Source organism: Pseudorasbora parva, chromosome 6 (genome assembly GCF_024679245.1).
Source record: "Pseudorasbora parva isolate DD20220531a chromosome 6, ASM2467924v1, whole genome shotgun sequence".
NCBI classification, from domain to species: domain Eukaryota; kingdom Metazoa; phylum Chordata; class Actinopteri; order Cypriniformes; family Gobionidae; genus Pseudorasbora; species Pseudorasbora parva.
Genome location: NC_090177.1, coordinates 26,827,775 through 26,847,499, shown reverse-complemented (window position 1 = coordinate 26,847,499; position 19,725 = coordinate 26,827,775). Strand labels below are relative to the sequence as shown.

At 36.8% G+C, this 19,725-nt stretch overlaps 1 protein-coding gene across 3 annotated transcripts in view; it reads left to right on the top strand.

Moving 5' to 3' along the window:
• nol4lb (nucleolar protein 4-like b) overlaps positions 1 to 19,725 on the top strand; it is a 126,625-nt gene that overhangs the window by 33,107 nt on the left and 73,793 nt on the right. For 2 of the 3 annotated variants that reach the window (XM_067446527.1, XM_067446526.1), the window contains one exon: positions 3,006 to 3,115. In XM_067446527.1, the coding sequence (XP_067302628.1) occupies positions 3,006 to 3,115 (110 nt within the window). Of the gene's footprint in view, positions 1 to 3,005; positions 3,116 to 9,021; positions 9,162 to 19,725 lie in introns of those variants that run through there. The other variant, XM_067446528.1, reaches the window with a different exon arrangement.

Here is a 19,725-nt window from a genome sequence, read left to right as displayed (position 1 = left end):
TGCAATATGCTTACAAAATATTTTAATACTATTTGAATAAAGGGTGATGTCAATTCTCAAAAATGTTCATTTTATTAACTTTTTTTTATTTTATTTCAATGAACTCCAAATCTTAAGGCAACCAGGTAAATTACTTTTTTTTTAAATTACATTTAAGTTTGATCAATTAAGCAAAAATTGTATATAGACATAAATCATGGTCAGTACAAACAGCAGTACAATTTAACCATATTTCAGAGGTAACAGTATGAAATTATGAATTTACATATAAAGATTTCAAAAAAACACAAGTTCAGGTTATTGCATTGAATATAACAAATAAGTGTCTGTTTGCACTTAAGTATATTATTTTAAAGTATATTATTTCCATAGTAAGTACTTATTTTTTTAAGTATGCTTAAAGGGGGGGTGAAATGCTGTTTCATGCATACTGAGCTTTTTACACCTTTAAAGACTTGGATTCCCATCCAAAACATCGACAAAGTTTCAAAAACTAATGTTGGACGTTTGATGGAGTATTTCTGTTAAAAATACTCCTTCCGGTTTCTCACAAGTTTCGGCGAGTTTTTTTCGAGTATGGGTCTACTTGACGTTAAATAGTTTGGAAGGTCCTTGTATGGGCTGTATGGGCTCTTCTCCCGGTAGGGTGCGCGCGCGCGTGACTAGAGGGAGAGAGAGGAAATGCACGCTGTAAACAGTCTCTCAGGTGCAGATCCAGTCGTCCGTGAACACTTATGACGCGCCGCGCTCCACTTTATTCCTATGGGTGACGTCGAGCGACTTCAACGCTTCAGCACAGCATTCCGGGAAGGCAGCGCTGCATTTGAACCGATTTGAACGCAGAAATGACGGGAAGCTTCATGGCATCGCTTCAGTCGCGTCGCAAAGTGGATTTCCACGGTCACTGCTGTCACAGGACTTCACCAAATCATACCAAAGAAGTGTGTTTTTGACAGAGCAGTCCCAGTGGTTCGGTCCTGCTTTGGAAGCAGCCAGTGAGTAAATCAACTTCAAATGTCTCTGCTATTGGCTACCGTCGCATGAGTAAACTTCAGTAAACGATACGATCGCTGCTTCGTCATTCAAATGCACTAACGGTTAACTGTTACTCCATTGTTGTTCTGTATTACGTTACACTAGTGCAAAACCGTTTTGCTTGCTACCTCTAAGGTCTAGTCACATACAATAGTCCATAAACCGAATCATGTCCTCATAAACTGCGCGTAAAGACACACAAAGGCCCCTAAATACAGTACATACCACAGAGACGGACATCCTGATGTTGCCGTTTCTCCTGTTCAATTTATTTCAGCCTCAGATTTGATTGTGGATCATTATCTGTATTAGCTGAGATAGCCATGGGTTTCTCCACGCTTGAGGACGTCACCGCTTTGTGCACATTCGTCATTCTTTAGCTCCGCCCACACGATACGCCTCCAGGCGCTCGGTTTTTTCCGGAAAGACTTGGTACAGCCCATATTTCTTTTATAAATATGATAAAACTAAAGACTTTTCAGAGATATGAAGGATGCAATACTAGTCTATAGGTACTCAAGATTGACATGAGATTGACTGAAACTGAGTGTTTCACCCCCCCTTTAAGTGAACTCCTTTTTCACAAGGGGTGATGCTAAACTGTGGTATTAAAGGGTTAGTTCACGCAAAAAATAAAAACCTGTCATTAATTGTGTCCAAAAAGATCTTTGTTCATTTTCAGAACACAAATTAAGATCTTTTTGATGAAATCTGAGAGCACTCTGACCCCTCCACAGACAGCAATTTAATGAACATTTTAATGTTCCGGAAAGGCAGTAAAGACATTGTTAAAACAGTCCAGAATTGCATCAGAAATATATTCATTTGTGTCCCAAAGATGAACGAAGGTCTTACAGTTTTAGAACAACATGAGGGTGAGAAATGAATGACAGAATTTTCATTTTTGGGTGAACTGTCCCTTTAACTTCAATAATTTACACTAGCTTATTTGTGTCCATTATTTATTTTTTTATATTTTTGACAGATTAGTGACCAAACAACAAATATAGCTTTTATTATATGTTTTTTGTAGTTCCAGACTAGGTGAAAATTTGATTGGACAACTTCATCAGGGAGACTTTTTAGCAGCCTGACAAAACTTGCATGAAAATCATTTTTGTCTTTAACCATTATTATGTTGGTTTTAGTAGTGATCTAGTTCCTGAAGGAATTTTTCTTTAGTTTGTTGTGGTAAATCCATATGAAATGAGAAAATGAGGTTGATCAATACACTGCAAACAGCTCATCCATTACTGATAGGCTGTGTGTGTGTATGTGTGCGTGAGATTATCAGCAGGTAATGGGTTGCTTCATGGCTCTTTTAACTTACTGCTGATAAAATCCATAATGAGAAAGATGTTGCAAGACTAAAAAAGCCTTCACATTTACAAAGTCTACAGGAAATTGTTGAGAATTCCTTGCAATGTTTTTTAGACTTACTTCAGAACACTCAGGAAGACCATAAGTGCATTTCTTTGTCTGAGTGCACTTAAAATTGAGGGTATATGTGTGCATTATTCACACCAAGACACACACACACACACACACACTCTCACACACACAGAGAGAGAAAAATTTAAAAAAACAAATCATTATCGTCACCGTCAGAAGCATTATCATCCCACTCTTTCCAAACATTCACAAGGATTTTTTCACAAAGTAGCTTTGGATAAAAATAAAAATAAAAACAGCTGTTGTGGGAGAATTGGTTTAAATTTATATACATTTCTCTATGCATATGAATGTAATTTGCATATACATTTTTTTATAATTAGGCCTTTGTTTAGCATTGTTAATCATACAGAGGCAGAAGCGTGCCAGCAGAAAACATTAGGGCAGATACTGCCCTCTAGTGACAGCGTAGAGAAATAACACTATTGTAATTTTAAATGATAACAACAGAATTATTTACTTTTACTGTCACAAATTATGTATGGCCTCCCTGTTGTAAATCTCTCGTGCTTTCTCAGAGAATAACCAACCAACCTCTCTGGCGGCTGACCTCATAGACTACAACATGCCCCTCACGACAACCTACCTGAAACAGAAGAAACTACAATGCATGAACAACAACGAGCAGGTAAAGCACTCTTCTTCTCACTCTTCGTGTTCATTGACCGACATGTACATTCAGTTTCATCTCGTTTCGGTCCATCCAGATGCTGCAGAGATCATTGTGGGTGTTGTGCTTTACTGACTAGAGGTGTTTTACTTTAGTTTGCATTTATTTTATTTTTTTAGAAGGTATAGAAATTGTATTACCTTAAGGAAAATATTTTGGGCACTTTTAGCATATACTTAAGGTAAATGCAGTAACATCTGTGGGTGGACACGAGTTTGTGTGGGAGTGTATTTAGAAGGAATGGCAGTTAGTTCTGTTCTAATTAACAAGTTTTCTGAGCAGCTTGCTAATTAGCTGAGGTGTGAGAAAACCGGTGAAGTGCCAATCTAACAAAGAAAGGCAAACCATACTTAGTGACACACACACCTCAGTTTGTACATACACAGAAATGTGTTCTACTCTAACTCAATTTTAAAGTTTGCTCAGCAGACACTTGCTTGCAATCATCATAGTATGCAAGTCAATGAGCCAGTTTCCTAGCTTAACCAGCAATACTTAAGTGGAAAACAGCTTATTTTTTATTGTTGATTACATTTTGATGTTCAATATTAATTGCTAAAAATCGAAATCATACAAATCAGGGTTTTAAAGTGCCGGCGACAAACTGCAAGCGTGGCGTGAGCATCTCGGCTGCTTGGCGTGTCCGTCTTTATTTTGACTCTCATGTTAACAGGTCAGAGCTTGCACACTGCCTGCGTGATACGCATGCATGCTAGAAATTGAACCGACGCCTATTTTTCACGCAACACACAAAACATTTAAATAGAATAGGAAAAGATGTTTCATCTTGACACGAATGCATATTAATAAATTACATTTTGAAATTACGTTTGAAAGTCGACATAAATGCAGATATAGGCCTAATTGTAATAAAAACATAATTATCAATTTTGAAATATACCTGTCAATACAGAACAAAATATTCTGAAGCATATTTTGCCGCCAATACTGCAGATGATGTCTTTGCTATATCAGTAGGCTATATATTTATGTTTAACATGAAGTATAGGCTTTCACTGTATGTCAACTAGCAGCAGCGGCGACTCGTCAGACATGCATCAAAGGCCAAAAACAGCAAAACTGCACATCAGCACAATGTTCAATGATTCTCAAACGACTCGTTGGATGAATCAGTCACTCTAAATCCCTCCTCTCCCTGAGCCTACTCAGCTCTGATTAGCCAGATGGCATAGTCTGTTGTGATTGGTCTACCGCTTAGAGCCCGTGTCGGAAGCTAAACGTCCATTACCATAACTGAACTTAACGGGGTACTTCAGCACTGGGAAGATGAATTTGTATTTAAAGGGTTAGTTCACCCAAAAATGAAAATTAGATGTTTATTTTGCTTACCCCCAGTGCATTCAACACAAATGAAGATTTTTAACTCCAACCGTTGCTGTGTGCCAGTCATATAATCATGTGAATGGGTAAGGTTCTATGAGAGCAAAACATAAAAACCAAAAAAAATGCTTAGACAACGTGCACAAAAACCCTGCTGCTCCTGATGACACATAGATTTATTAAGACACAAACCGATCGGTTTCTGCGAGAAACCGAACAGTATTTATGCGAATCCCGCGTTAAACTCCGAGATTTGATAATAGAGATAGACAATAACTTAATTTATTGTGCACTTTCGACTTTACAACTTTGCAGAAATTTTACATTTACAAATGGCTAAATTACACACTGCATAAAAGGGAATATTCGAAAAAGCATAATAGAGTAGACATTTTTAAACCAAACATTGATATCAAGGTTTTAAAAATAACAATGCTGGCATTGCTTTGCTGTTACTTCAACTAGTCTGGGACATAACCTAGTCAACACTAACCAGTATAAAACTAAGCTAGTCTTTTCTATTCCTGTGCACTCTAAACTGTTTTCCTGTTATTATGTAGCCTATGTAAGACAAAACGTACCACAGACATTTCCTTTTATTATAGAATATGCCTGCGCACTGCAGTTGTTTGCTTTCAATTTACTGTGAAATTCTTCCTAGAGTCTCTTATATAAAATGTTCTAATATAAGTGAGAGGGTTTGCTTTTTTCGAAAATTGCAGGATGCAGACAGGAAGTGTGTGTACGAGTGTGTGTCTGTGTCTGTGTCCAATTGCAGTTTTGGTCTCCAAAGGGTGGGGCATGACAAGAGAAGCAGGCAGATGATGAGTTGAAAGCACAAGAAACACTAAAAAATATGGTACAGTTCTATATCCCCTAGTGAAAAAACCTATACCAAAATATTTAAAAGAATAGTGCAAATCCATGAACATATTTGCTGACATATCTCTTTTAGACTACTGATATATAAATTAAACTTAATTATGCACCTTAATATCTTAATCTTAATATTAAGCCAAACATTTGTTTATTATAACTATTAGCAAGGATGGCACATGCTCTGTATAATATCAGTATTTAAATGCAAGATATTTAAAGGTACAAATATAAAAAAAATTGGATTACAATATCCAAAAACCACTAGAACAATGTTATATATTTTGTTAACTTGTGTACTAACATTATCCAAAGTTTGTTTCCAAATATGTTAAAATCCACACTGTAAAAAAATATTTAAAAATATGTTATACGGTTGCCTTAAAATGTTGAGTTAATTGAAATAAAAAATTGAGTTAATACAATAGAAGTTTTTGAAAATGAACAACCTTTATTCAAATATTATTCAAAGATTTTGTAAGCATATTGGGTAATTGTGTGCGTTTTATTTGTGATGACGCAGAGAAACATGCCAAATTGCAATTTTCATGATTTATCACACTTTTTATGTGGTTTAGATACAATAATATTTTGAGTTTCTATTTATTAAACCAATTTCCTTCCTTGTATCAACTCAATTTTTAAGGCAACCAGTTTACTTACTTTTTTTTATGTTAAACCAACAATATTTTTTTACAGTGCAGAGAAATAAGAAATTTTAACCAGGACACGGACCGGATCTGTGCGTCGCCTATTAGTGACATCATACCTCGATTTCTGTATTTTTTTTATTTTGTAGAAACCATGGACACACCAAAGACGCTTATATAATGCTTATATTATGCGTTTTATTACACAGGTGAGCCACTGTTTGGATACATTTATCGACAAAAAAATAGTGAGTGTACAGTAATACAGTATATTCTCCATCATACAACGTTTTAAAATGACATTTATTACTATGATATTCTAATATCGGTCTAGCTTACTGCAGTGTGCAATTTTCAGCACACTCAAATGTATCTAACATGATAAACAGCGCTGTGTTACCCCACATACGCATGAGCGTAAGAAGCGGCGACTGTGGCATAATAAAAGCTCCACTGCTGTCAAGCCGTGTGTCACGCTTGTCTCTTATTAGCAACTGCTGCAGCAGCCCTTGTTCACCACCCCTGCTTCATAGTACAATAACGTTAATTATCTTATTCATGAAAATGATTTCTGCCCGAGCCCCTTCCCGATTCTTTTCCACTGGCTTTCCACGACAACTCCCAAATTACCGCGCTCAATCTCGGAAATATTGATAAACAGAGTTGCAAAAATGAAAAACTTTATGTAAAATTTATTTATATTACCATTCAAACATTTGGTGTTGAATTTATTTGAGATTATTTAATACTTTTAAAGTCTTTGAAGCGCACCAATATTGCATCTTTTATGTATATAAAAATAGCAATAATATTGTGAAATATCATTACAATTTAAAATAATAAAATTTATTGTAAAATTTACTTTTTTCCTGTGATGATTACTTCAGTCTTTAATGTCACAATGATGATGAAAGTTTAAAAGAACAGCATTTATTTAAAATAAGTCTATTGTAACATTATAAATATCCTTACTGTCACTTTTGATCAATTTAGTTCATCTTTGCTGCATAAAAATATTTATTTATTTATTGTTTTAAATAAATAGATCCAACTGACCTCAAACTTTTGAACAGTAGTGTATAATTTAACACTTTATATAATGTAATTTGACCTCCTAAAGCTAGCAATGATCATTTTAGGGTTAAGCTCCTCCTTCAATGGTTAAATGTCCTATTTTGTACACTATTTGCAGAAAGTGCCAAGAGGCAGATGGATAAAGGCAGAGTAAGAGATGGAGACTAAGTGCCGAGATATAGAAATGGCAAAAGAAAAGAGAGAGAAACTCAGGGAGTCACACAAATAAGCAGAATAATTAACAAAGAGGCCCTTGGATGAGTAGGAGCGAGAGCAGAGGATGTGGCGAGGAGGCTGGTCGGCCCTGCAGGACGTGTGTGTCCAGCTCAATTCAATAAAGAAGGAAATTAGCAGCATCCTTCCTGCAGGCTGCAGACTCTCGGCTCTCAGAGGGGGGATGGAGGAGATTAAGGAGAGGGGGAATGTTCATTATCGTTTATGGCCTTTTTTCCCCCCATTTGCTGTATCTCCTTTTCTGGAAACTCATTTCATTCTCTCTCTTTAGCGCTCTCTCTGGGGAAAGGTGTAAGATTCTCAAATATTCTTGCAATATTGACATAGACCTATAGAAAACCTACAGAAAACATGATAGATTTTGTTCCATCTGCATTCTTACTTTTTCATGCATTAAATGGAAAATTCTTGTTTCTTTTATGTGATAATCAGTCTTAGCTGCTGTATTTGAAAGTATTAAATATATTTTGTCTGTTGTCACACTGATAAATTAGTAGTGTCCCTACTAAATGTAATATGGAAGAGGTGGCAAGTTCAGCAGTGTGAGTGAATGTGTCATTTGTTCTTATGAAAGCTGTATTGTGCCATTTTGTCTGTAGGTGGCAGATTTACCAAGCAAGTCATTCAGCTAACTAACAATCCATACTAGCTGAGCAAAGTTGCTGTGTAATCTTTTACTGGTTTATTTCAAGAGTCAAAGTTAAAAGACTCCAGGATATTTTAGATGCCATGACAGATTATTTAAAAAAAATGTTTTTTTAATTTAAATTTACGTATTGTGTCTGTTTTGGTTCTTTTTTTCTTATTAGTTGATATGTGCCTTGTTTTACCCCTCATTATCTTGTGTTTTTATATTTCCCTATATTTGGTTCAGTTCTTTGTGTTATGAGGTTTTCTGTGAAACATGGTCGCATTAAATGAGGGCCAGATTTATTTTATTTCTTCTCTTTGACGTAAGAGAACCAATGAGGTTCATTCTATTGACAATTTATTTATTTGTTTTTGGGGTGAACTACCCCTTTTATTTAAAACACTTTCATTTATATCTTTTCTCCCTGTGTGAACTAAGCCATGACACACTGCCTTAAAAGACATTGCATTGCATTGTAAATCTTTTTCTTAACATCAATCTAAATATAACGCTGGTGCAGTTTGCATTATGGGCAAGAATTGCATTTCCTGATTCCTTTGAATGTATGTGCTTGTGCTTCTCTTGAGGGCTCCATTAGTGACTCTAAATCAAAGGGTGTGTATGTTCATGCACTTAGATGCTCACTGGATAATTGAAACAGTAGTTTACTGTGCTGATGTATAGGCTATATGAAAAGAAAATACTTGACAGATTTCCTTGTTTGTTCTTACATACGATATGCGGAGCATATGGAATGGATCTACAATTATTGTGGTCCTTAGCAAACACCAAAACAGATTTTATATATATATATATATATATATATATATATATATATATATATATATATATATATATATATGAATATAGGTTTCTAGCACAAATGTCGCTTTTACAGTAGATGAAGATAGAAGCTGAAAGAAAAGACGGGAGGGGAGGGAATGGGAATGGGAATTGCTCTAAAGTGGTTTTGGTGATTCTGTACCTCACTGTACTTATAGCGGGGGCGTGACGTCAGCGCCCGCGGCCCCGCCTCCATCTTCGGGGCTGGTTGCTGGAGAGAGTCGCGCGGAAGGCTCTCGCGACCGCAGCAATATTGTTGCAATATTAAACGGATAGAGAGTGGAGAGGAGAGGGGCTCTGCAACGATAGGGGATCTGAGAAGAATATTAAAAACAAATTGCTTCCACCAGCGAAGGTAAGAATTCAATTAGGCTGACATGACTTCATTATCTTAAATAGTAGGTTATTACAGCTTTCCCCAGCAGTAAACGCCGTTTTGTTGACTAGAGCTGCAAAGAGCATATGGGAAGGTCGTTATGCTTATTTATTTATTTTCTAATTAGGATTTAATAGTGAGTTATGATATCTGTACATTAAGTTGAACAGTTAAAACGATATAGCCGTTGTTTACCATGGCGTTTAACCTGTACAAACACACGACGTGTTTACCGGTCAAGTTGAACAGTATTTTGATGACGAAATGAAGAGAAGACGGTTATTTTAACATGTTTAGTGCGTCGCAATTGCGATACCTTGGCAACAGGATAGCGTCCATGGATGCTTTAGAGATTGTTTATCCGCAGTCAGCATTTCTGTCTGAAGTATTTTAGTTGTGACTGTCATGTTGTTGAATATGCGCTTTCAGCACGCTTGATGGATTATTGATAATGCATGCATGGATGCTGACAACAGCGTGTTTTTACTTTGTGTGTGTGTAGTTTGTTTGTTCATTTTATTTAGCACAATCCTAAACTATAAACACAACATGCTGGACAGTCGGTTAGGTCTAATTAAGGTATTCTTGTGATGCTAATAACTAAATAATAGAAAGGTATGAGACAGAAATGTTGAGGTTTGGAGTCATTTGATTGATCAGTTGTGGCCCTCATACTGTTAGAATGGAATGGATCATGATTTTATTCTAGCTATATGAAAATATGAATGATATAGAGTTTAACAGATTGACAGATTTGGGCAGCTTGCATGATTGAGGTAAATCAATGTTAAATATAGTCAAGATATTAAAGTTTTAAGTTAGAAGGGTAACTTTTCCAGATACCATGGCTGCAAATTATATATGAATAAATTAAGCTGTGTTTTTAACATGACATGCTGAATGACGATAAACACACTTATATGGTAACTTTATTAACTTCTTTAGCAGGATACAATTTAGTAATTTAAACTATTCTTATGTAATATATTGTAATTAAAATTTCCAGCATGTGCCTTGAAGCGTTTTGTTGTGGGTTTTTATCATGATATGGCAAAGCTGGTCCTGCAGGCTTGCATATGCATGAAGGCCTGAAACCAGAGAAGAGAACAGCTTACTATCTTATGTCTAAAGGTGCTTTTTGATTACTTTAGATTAATGCATTTCAGAGATTCTTGACTTTACTTTTGTAGTGCCTCTGTTTTTGTGTCTCCTTTTGGTTTGCACAGCCACTTCTGCTTGCACCACTGCAAATGGCAATTCAAGCATAAACATCAAAGTAAAAAAAAAAAATGTTTATTTCTTGCTCCACCTCAGCTGTAATTGTGTGCAATTAATAGACAGCTCAGCAGTTATTCTGGAGTTGTGTCTGTCTCTTCTGTGCCTTTGGCAGGTAGTTTTATAGACTGATGTGGGCATCTAAAAACCGAAGAAATATCCCATCAGTCAAATGGCAAAATTCACTGATCCCTCCTTTTTAACCTTTTATAATCCTTACCCTGTTACTCTTTCCATTTTTTGACACTACCCCATATTTTTTTATATACTTTGTGGCAGGGCTATTTAAACGTCCCTTTCTGATTACGTTTAATGGCCATTCAAATTAAAAGCAGAGAGGTTTGACAAAGGGTTAAAGGCTTTAAAACTGCCTTTATCATCCTCTGCCTTCTGCCAGAGCTTCACAAGGATAAAGCCTACCAAAATAAAATCACTTTTTAACAACCCCCACCCCCCCCCCCCCCCCCACGCCAGCCTGTCCAGTAGAAGTGAAGCTCCATGAGCCATAATCCCTCCCTAAAGCCAAGCTGTTCGGCAGTGAGCATCTCCCTCACTCCTTCCCCCCCCACACACTAGCCATCTAGATATTCATCTTCTCCCATCCTTTTTTTCTCTCGCTCCCTTCCACTTGGACTTGTTTCTCTCCCCCTCTATCCTTTCTCAGCTCTGGTTCTCTGAATCTATTGTTCTTTGTTTTGTCCTTGTGGTATTCCGATGACTGTCTCTTTGCTCCTTCGTTCCCTGAGAGGGTCTGTACCATCCTCTGCTCTTCTCCAGCCATTACAAGACAAATCAAAATTCCCATCTGGAGCCCCGAGATGCGCCTCTTTCTCAGTGCCACTGTTTCAGTGTTCCATGGGGCTGTATGGCCACTTGTTCTCGCATCACTGCAGATGGGACGTGCCGTATCTTAAAGTCAAACCAACAACTCGCCAAGCCCTCTTATTTGTCCATGTCTGATATACACAGTACACTACCATTCAAAAGTTTGAGGTCAGTCCATTTTTATTGGAAACAAAAATGTATGCTTTTATTCTGTATGAATGCATTAAATGAATCAAAAGTGCCAGTTAAGACATTTATAATGTTATGAAATCAGCATATCAGAATGATTTCTGTAGGATATTGTTATACTGAAGTAAAGAGCTGTATTAGGTTTGGGATTCCACAGGACCCAGTGTAAATCTTGTGGGAGCTGGCGGTTTTACCTTTGCTATCGTGGGAGTGGGTGGTCAAAAAATTCAGCATGTACCAACAAATGGAGCCGCAGTCGGTCAGTTAAAAGGCCCAGAGACCGACAGGTTTTTTTAAAAGTAGGGTGATGTATGACGTCAAAGGGAGGCAAGCACCGCCTCAGCAGAAGAAGATCAACGCCTATCTTATCACTGCCTGTTTAGCCCCACCTATCAATTTGTACATGTAACATAGGCCTGGTGTTAAACCATTGAACTTTAAAGAAATAAACATGCCATTAGGGATTACAAAATATTGTGTCGTGGCTAGGTTCAACAGCAATGCAACATGTAAGTAACTGTGTTCATTCTAATGCCTGATCTGAAAGATCGCTGCTTCCATGTGCTCAGCATGTATGTGATGGGCTATAATGATCATCACTGCAACCTTTCATGCAACGATCTAAATATAATTCCATAGATATGAATATAATGCCATAGATTAAAATATAATGCCAATGATCTGAATAAAATGCTATAGGTCTAAATATAATGCCAAAGATCTGAATAAAATGCCTTAGATCTGAATGTAATGCAGCACTTTTCATGATTAGTTAACCATGAGAACTGTAATAGTAAAAAATTAGTTAAAAGAGAGTAATACTATTTAAAATACAAAGACGTTAGCCAATCACAGGTGTGGGGGCGTTTACACTGAAGTCTCCTGGCAGACACGCCCCTTAAAATACATTATGACAAAAAAACAAAACAAAACAAAAAACGCATTCAGGACCCCTTTAACTAGCTTGGCTACATAAACACTCCATAAACATTAAAAAAAAAAAAAAAAATTATTATAAGTAATTGAATTACATGTTGTGTTGGTGTTGTTACGCATAATAGCTCCACTAGTTGTGATTGTTTTATTTTAACAATTGATAGAGTTTAATAAGACTAATAAAAATGATGGACTATATTAAGTTCTGTCTTAATTTCTTATTCTTGTGGAGTATCCTGTTTCAGAAATATGCTATATTACAGGAATAAAATGGGCTGCGAATGACGTTGTGCATCAACTTAAAAGTTTCCCCCATATTTTCCCCAGGCCGTTTTTGAATTGTCATAACATTCCGATTGCCCAAGTAGCTGCAGCTGCTTTGAGCTTAATTATTTCTGAGCATCTCTGTGCATCTATGCCACTGAGCTATCTATTATTATTACATCCAAGTGTCCAAATGCAGTGTGTTTGTTGGGAATGTTATTGTCGTTCTTTTACAGCCCATGTGAGCGTCGGGCTAACCAATGAGATGCTCTCCTGATGATGGGTCCCCCACCGTGTAATTTCCCGTCTTTTCACGGCTCGTTTCCTCTTGGGCAACATGTGCTTAGACCTGAGGGGGAATCTAGGATGTGACATACAGGCTCCCTGGTGCCCTCTCTAATGTTCTGTGCTTTCCTGGTGCTTTACTGTATGTAAGACTCATCCAGCAGAACGTCGGGCCTCTCTTCAGAGCAGCCTGTGCTTTATCGTTACTTATCCAAAGTCTGAAAGTGGACCAGGGTGACTTTCCTGCTGAAAAGAATGCCTAGAATTGGTAGAATCTGTGTTCTACCAATGATGTACATAAATGTGACTGTACCTTATAGCAGGGATTCATATATCTTTGCTTAGCAAAATTTTACTTGTTTGAAATCCAGTCATTTAAAATAGAAATCCAAGCTATCAGGACTTTCAAGTGAGGGTGTATATTTTGCAGCAGACCAACAGAAAGCGGCTTGATTTAAAAGTGAATTCCGTGTATAGGCGGTGCATTGCTACATTATTGAAAACAGACAATGGACCTTTTTTGCCTGAAAAATTTTGCTGAAGATTTTGGTAATGTGTCCGCACCTGACTCTTACTCTGACTGTTTCCTGCAGTGCGGAATCTACAGCATCACAGCTCTACAAAGTATGCTTTAGTTGAGTTTTAAGCTTGCAGTCTGATTTGAATGTGATGAGACTCTAATTTCTGTACACCGAGAAATATTACAATAAAAAATATTGCAGCGTTCACTTTACATGAGCACTGAGCAACAATGATGGCATGACAGCGTATAGCTGTCACTTTATGAATTGTTCAGAACGGTTACCAAATTAAGCTGACTCACTCACTGAACCAAAGTCATTAGTTTTAATGTCTGATTTGTGTAGCTATTTGAAGTTTCTTTGAATCAATGCAGATGTACAGGTCCTTCTCAAAATTTTTGCATATGTGATAAAAGTTCATTATTTTCCATAATGTAATGATAAAAATGAAACTTTCATATATTTTAGATTCATTGTACACCAACTGAAATATTTCAGGTCTTTTATTGTTTTAATACTGATGATTTTGGCATACAGCTCATGAAAACCCAAAATCTAATTAGCATATTTCATCCGACCAATAAAAGAAAAGTGTTTTTAATACAAAAAAAGTCAACCATCAAATAATTATTTTCAATTATGCACTTGATACTTGGTCGGGAATCCTTTAGCAGAAATGACTGCTTTAATGCGGCGTGGCATGGAGACAATCAGCCTGTGGCACTGCTGAGGTGTTATGGAGGCCCAGGATGCTTCGATAGCGGCCTTAAGCTCATCCAGAGTGTTGGGTCTTGCATCTCTCAACTTTCTCTTCACATTATCCCACAGATTCTCTATGGGGTTCAGGTCAGGAGAGTTGGCAGGCCAATTGAGCACAGTAATACCATGGTCAGTAAACCATTTACCAGTGGTTTTGGCACTGTGAGCAGGTGCCAGGTCGTGCTGAAAAACCAAATCTTCATCTCCATAAAGCTTTTCAGCAGATGGAAGCATGAAGTGCTCCAAAATCTCCTGATAGCTAGCTACATTGACCCTGCCCTCGATAAAACACAGTGGACCAACACCAGCAGCTGATATGGCACCCCAGACCATCACTGACTGTGGGTACTTGACACTGGACTTCAGGCATTTTGGCATTTCCTTCTCCCCAGTCTTCCTCCAGACTCTGGCACCTTGATTTCCGAATGACATGCAAAATTTGCTTTCATCCCAAAAAAGTACTTTGGACCACTGAGCAAGTGCAATGCTGCTTCTCTGTAACCCAAAAGTGTCTTGACCTGGGGAATGCGGCACCTGTAGCCCATTTCCTGCACACGCCTGTGCACGGTGGCTCTGGATGTTTCTACTCCAGACTCAGTCCACTGCTTCCGCAGGTCCCCCAAGGTCTAGAATCGGTCCTTCTCCACAATCGTCCTCAGGGTCCGGTCACCTCTTCTCGTTGTGCAGCGTTTTTTGCCACACTTTTTCCTTCCCACAGACTTCCCACTGAGGTGCCTTGATACAGCACTCTGGGAACAGCCTATTCGTTCAATTTCTTTCTGTGTCTTACCCTCTCGCTTGAGGGTGTCAATGATGGCCTTCTGGACAGGGTCGGGTCGGCAGTCTTACCCATGATTGCGGTTTTGAGTAATGAACCAGGCTGGGAGTTTTTAAAAGTCTCAGGAATCTTTTGCAGGTGTTTAGAGTTAATTAGTTGATTCAGATGATTAGGTTAATATCTCGTTTAGAGAACCTTTTCATGATATGCTAATTTTTTGAGATTATTTTTTTTATTTTGGGTTTTCATGAGCTGTATGCCAAAATCATCAGTATTAAAACAATAAAAGACCTGAAATATTTCAGTTGTAGTGCATTGAATCTAAAATATATGAAAGTTAAATTTTTATCATTACATTATGGAAAATAATGAACACTTTTATCACACATGCAATTTTTTGGAGAAGGACCTGTATAGGCTATTATAGTATGTATTCATATTTTTTTCAGTAATATAGTTTCAGTTTTCATTTTATCTGAAAATTTGAAAAGTTCTACTAAGTAATGTACTGTTTGTTTTAGCTTTTTTTTTCTTTTACAGTTTTATTATTTTGAAAGATGATGATTATTATATATATACTGATGATATATAGTGACTAAAGTAACATTTGTGTTTTAAAATTTACGTATATATATATATATATATATATATATATATATATATATATATATATATATATATATATATATATATATGCAAAAATGTAACATTTATATATATTTTTTATTAAGTTATAACAAAAAATTGTTTAACTAACTACACTGAATTTATGACTCATAATGTTTGACAATAGGAAGAATACTGTAAAGATGCACATAGAACATAATGAACACATAAGATTAGAGTGTTCAGTGCTTTTTGTTTTTTAAAACCTGATATAAGTATGGTACAGTTGTGTATGGTAAATATTTTTATATTTGATTAGTTCTCAAAAGTACTAATACATAATAAATTCCCTATCCTAACAAACAATGTTTAATCTGTATTTTTATTTGTGGGATTTGTGGTTCGTGTAGGAGGGAAAGGGGTTAATCTTTAAGATAGATTTGTGACTGACTGGATTAGAGGAGAATAGCAGGAGTGGGACCTACAGTAATCTGTGTGTCTGTTGAATGCTGGGGTAGAGTCTTGGTGTGTCATCTGCTCTTAAATTCTGTTGTTGATGCTTGCTCCCTACAAGTCAGGCTGCTGTGAAATGGGAAATCAGGAGATCATCATTCCTATTTGCTTTCCTTTTAGTTCTTCCTCTAACCGTTTGATCTAAACCAGATGATCTTCCAGATTTAGTTTCCATCCACAAGCGAACTGCTTGTGCCGAACCTTGTCCTGTGTCCCTGAAAGACTAAATTGATCATGCCCCTTTTGTTTATGCTTACAATAAGGCTAGGACACTGCATACAGAGATGATGGGATCAGTAGCAGAGGTCGTTTACTAGAGACAATAGTCGTCGGCTGTAGAAGCCACATTCAGAAGACATCAATTGGTCAGTCCATACAGAAAGAACAGGCTGCGATCCATTGCAGAGGTCACAAACATGCACGGCTATGCCAGTCGTCTCTGCTGACCTGGATAAAGCCATTGCTCCAAGGTATATCTTACAGGAAGTGAGGTCATCTCAGATATCACTATTCCTTGAGTGGCATTTTTTTGCAGCGTAATCTGGTTTATATATACACCACTATTTCTATACGGTCCTGATGGTCAGTTTAACAGTGAGAGAGGACATCAGGACATCTATGTGAGTACTTTCTTATTTCACTTCACATATACATTTGTGTAACTCTATGTGCTGCTGGTCCTTGACAGATATTTTCCACCCATAAAAGACAATGAAATAAGCCTTTATTGTCAATTTTCAAGAAATGACCCCCTTTAAATTTCCAGCAGCGATGCATGTCTCATAGAGAAAAACACATCTATGCCAAAGGCAGAAAAAAAGATTATGTTTTTGTCTTATCTCAGCAGGAGTAAGTATTAAAGGCGTATGTGTTCATGGGAACACTTCATTGAGTAGAAAAAAAAGAATGTTTGTTTAATGATTCCACTGAAGTTCCACTTTTAAAAACAATACTCTTTCTGACTGCAATATCAGACTAGAACTAAGCCTAAGGATGAGCATTTTTGTCAATTTTTTATTTAGATCACTGATAGTTAGTACGAGTATTTGGAGGCAGGCCGTGTGCGGGGAATGGGGTGTCTCATGGTGATAATTCATTTTGTTTTAATTAAAACACTGAAAATGTATGTTAACACCAGTAAACTGAAGCCTGTTCTATATGACACATGTAAGATTAATCAGATATCTTAGATACACAACATTAACGCAACATTACATCTGGTATCTGCACAAAAGGACACAAATGCAAATTCAAGAATCTGTTACTCCTGTTGTGGATGCGCTCTTCCATTAACAATGAACTGAAACACAGGCAACTAAAGCACAAAAAATTCATAACATTCTATAGTATGTACTATGGCAAATAACGCTGCACATCTGGCACTAAACTGTGCTGTACTTTATCAAGTGATTCCAGGCATCCCTGCGCCATGACGAGAAATTATTTTAATTAAAATGTAGGCCTACTGTTGAAAAAATATGGCAAGGAAAAATAACATTATTATTAATAATATCAACTAAAAGGTGAAGTGAATGTACACCAGTAAACTATATGAGATAAGTAAGCAAAAAGCAATAAGAGGCTGCGCTGTAAGACCCGATCCCAATTCTATTTTTATAACCCTTCGCCTACCACTATGCCTACCCCTTCCCCTTGCCCCTTGAGGCAAGGCGTAGGGGTGAAAATATTCCTCTAAGAAAGGATACCACTTCTACACCATTACACGTCATCATACCCTGTTTTTTTTATTAGTGTTATGTAACATTTAGCAGTATGAACCACAGTGAAGTGCATAGGCTATATCTAAGAGAAATCAGGCGTGAGAACGTATAACAGATCACTCACTCCCCACACTTAGTTTCGCGGAAAACAGCGTTCGCTTTCAGTTCAAAAACATATGAGCTATCAAATTTCCTAAGACGATACAGAATGATACAGAACATACATGACTGGTGAAGCTGCTTTTCCAATGGGCCAAACTGTTCTCCTTGTATGTTAACCGTTCCGTTCCGTTCCGTGCCGATCCGATCCAATCCGAGCAGGCCGTTATGGATATGGTTTCTTTTTCTACTGTGTTGCTGCAATATAAGCTCTTTGCAATGTGATACAAACGAGTCAGTTGTTGCCTTGGAGACGCAAGCGTTTACAGCTGATATGTGATAAAAATATAGACTGCATTAGGGTCAGGATGACCAGATTTAAAAAAAAAAAAAAAAAAAAAGTAAATTGTTAATGTATTAATTATTAGTTCACATCATTCAAATGGTTGTCTATGGAGAAACTGGCATCCAGACAAAACACAAGTGATCGATCCTGAGTGGCAACATCACTACACGCATTCTACAGCACGGTAGTCATTCACGGTATTATCATTATTTAGGCATAACTGCATGCTTTCATATATAGTTTCACTTTATTTTGCCAGGCTGGACAGCATGCTGTCCTAACACTAAACAATCAGACCTCAGTATCTTCCCAAAATGCAGTAATAACCACAAATAATCTGGAAAAAAATTAAAAGTCATGGCGATTATCCTTGTCATGATTGTTTGTGTTGTCATGTCCAAGTATCTTGAGTACTTGTGCACATCCCTAAAAATCTGCTTAGTAACTGCAGTCGTACTGTAGAATATATCAGCTAAGCAAGTATCTACACAGAAGCCAAGATGTTTTCCCTACTGTACAATGTGAAAGAATGAACAAAAGTGCCCCATGTGTTTCATTTAGCAGTTCTTCAGGGAGCAATCATGCCTCCTGCAGAGAGGGGGAAGAAGTCATGTGTTTAGATCAGCTCTGATTGAGGATACAGAGCAGGTACAATACACCACCCCCCAAATTTTGTTGTGTTGCTTTAGTAGCAAGCTGTTCTGAGACAGAAATCTCTTTTGCATTTAGTTTTTTTTTTTTTTTTAGCATCCGCCCATAGTCGAGGCATATCGAGAGACCCCTGCATTTTGTTACATTCTATTGACTCTATATTCTATATAACTCTACCTGTTTTTAAATACATGAGCATGTCTAATGTAAAGCTCCATAAGCCATGCATTTAATCAAGGTCTGTTGAAGCCATTATTAGTCTAGTATATTTTTTATATAATTTTTCTATTTTAGTAAAATTTCAAATAATCTTTTGATCTTTGTATTCGTCAAAGAATCCTGATTAAAAAATGGATCATGGTTTCCAAAAAAATATTAAGCTGTGGAACTGTTTTTAACAGTGATATTACAAAATATTTCTTGAGCACCAAATCAGCCTTTTAGAACAGAACATGTTTTTCCATTCTGCGCAACTGCCTCTCAACTGCAAACTATCCATTGTTTTTCAGCTTTTAAAACACACCTCTAGACCTTTCTTTTATTCTACACACCTGCCTGAAGGAGACCAGAATAGTTATTTTAAATTGTTATAATAATTCACAATATTAAGTTTTTACTCCTTGGTAAACATAAAAAATCAGTTTTGTGCTGACTTTTGAACAGAACCGTATCATAAAATAGTAAAAATAGCACTTGTTAGTTCGTTTAGGTTCAGCATGTCAAGTTTAATGTATAGTGTGTTCTTAAACATATAGCACACTATTTATTAACTTAA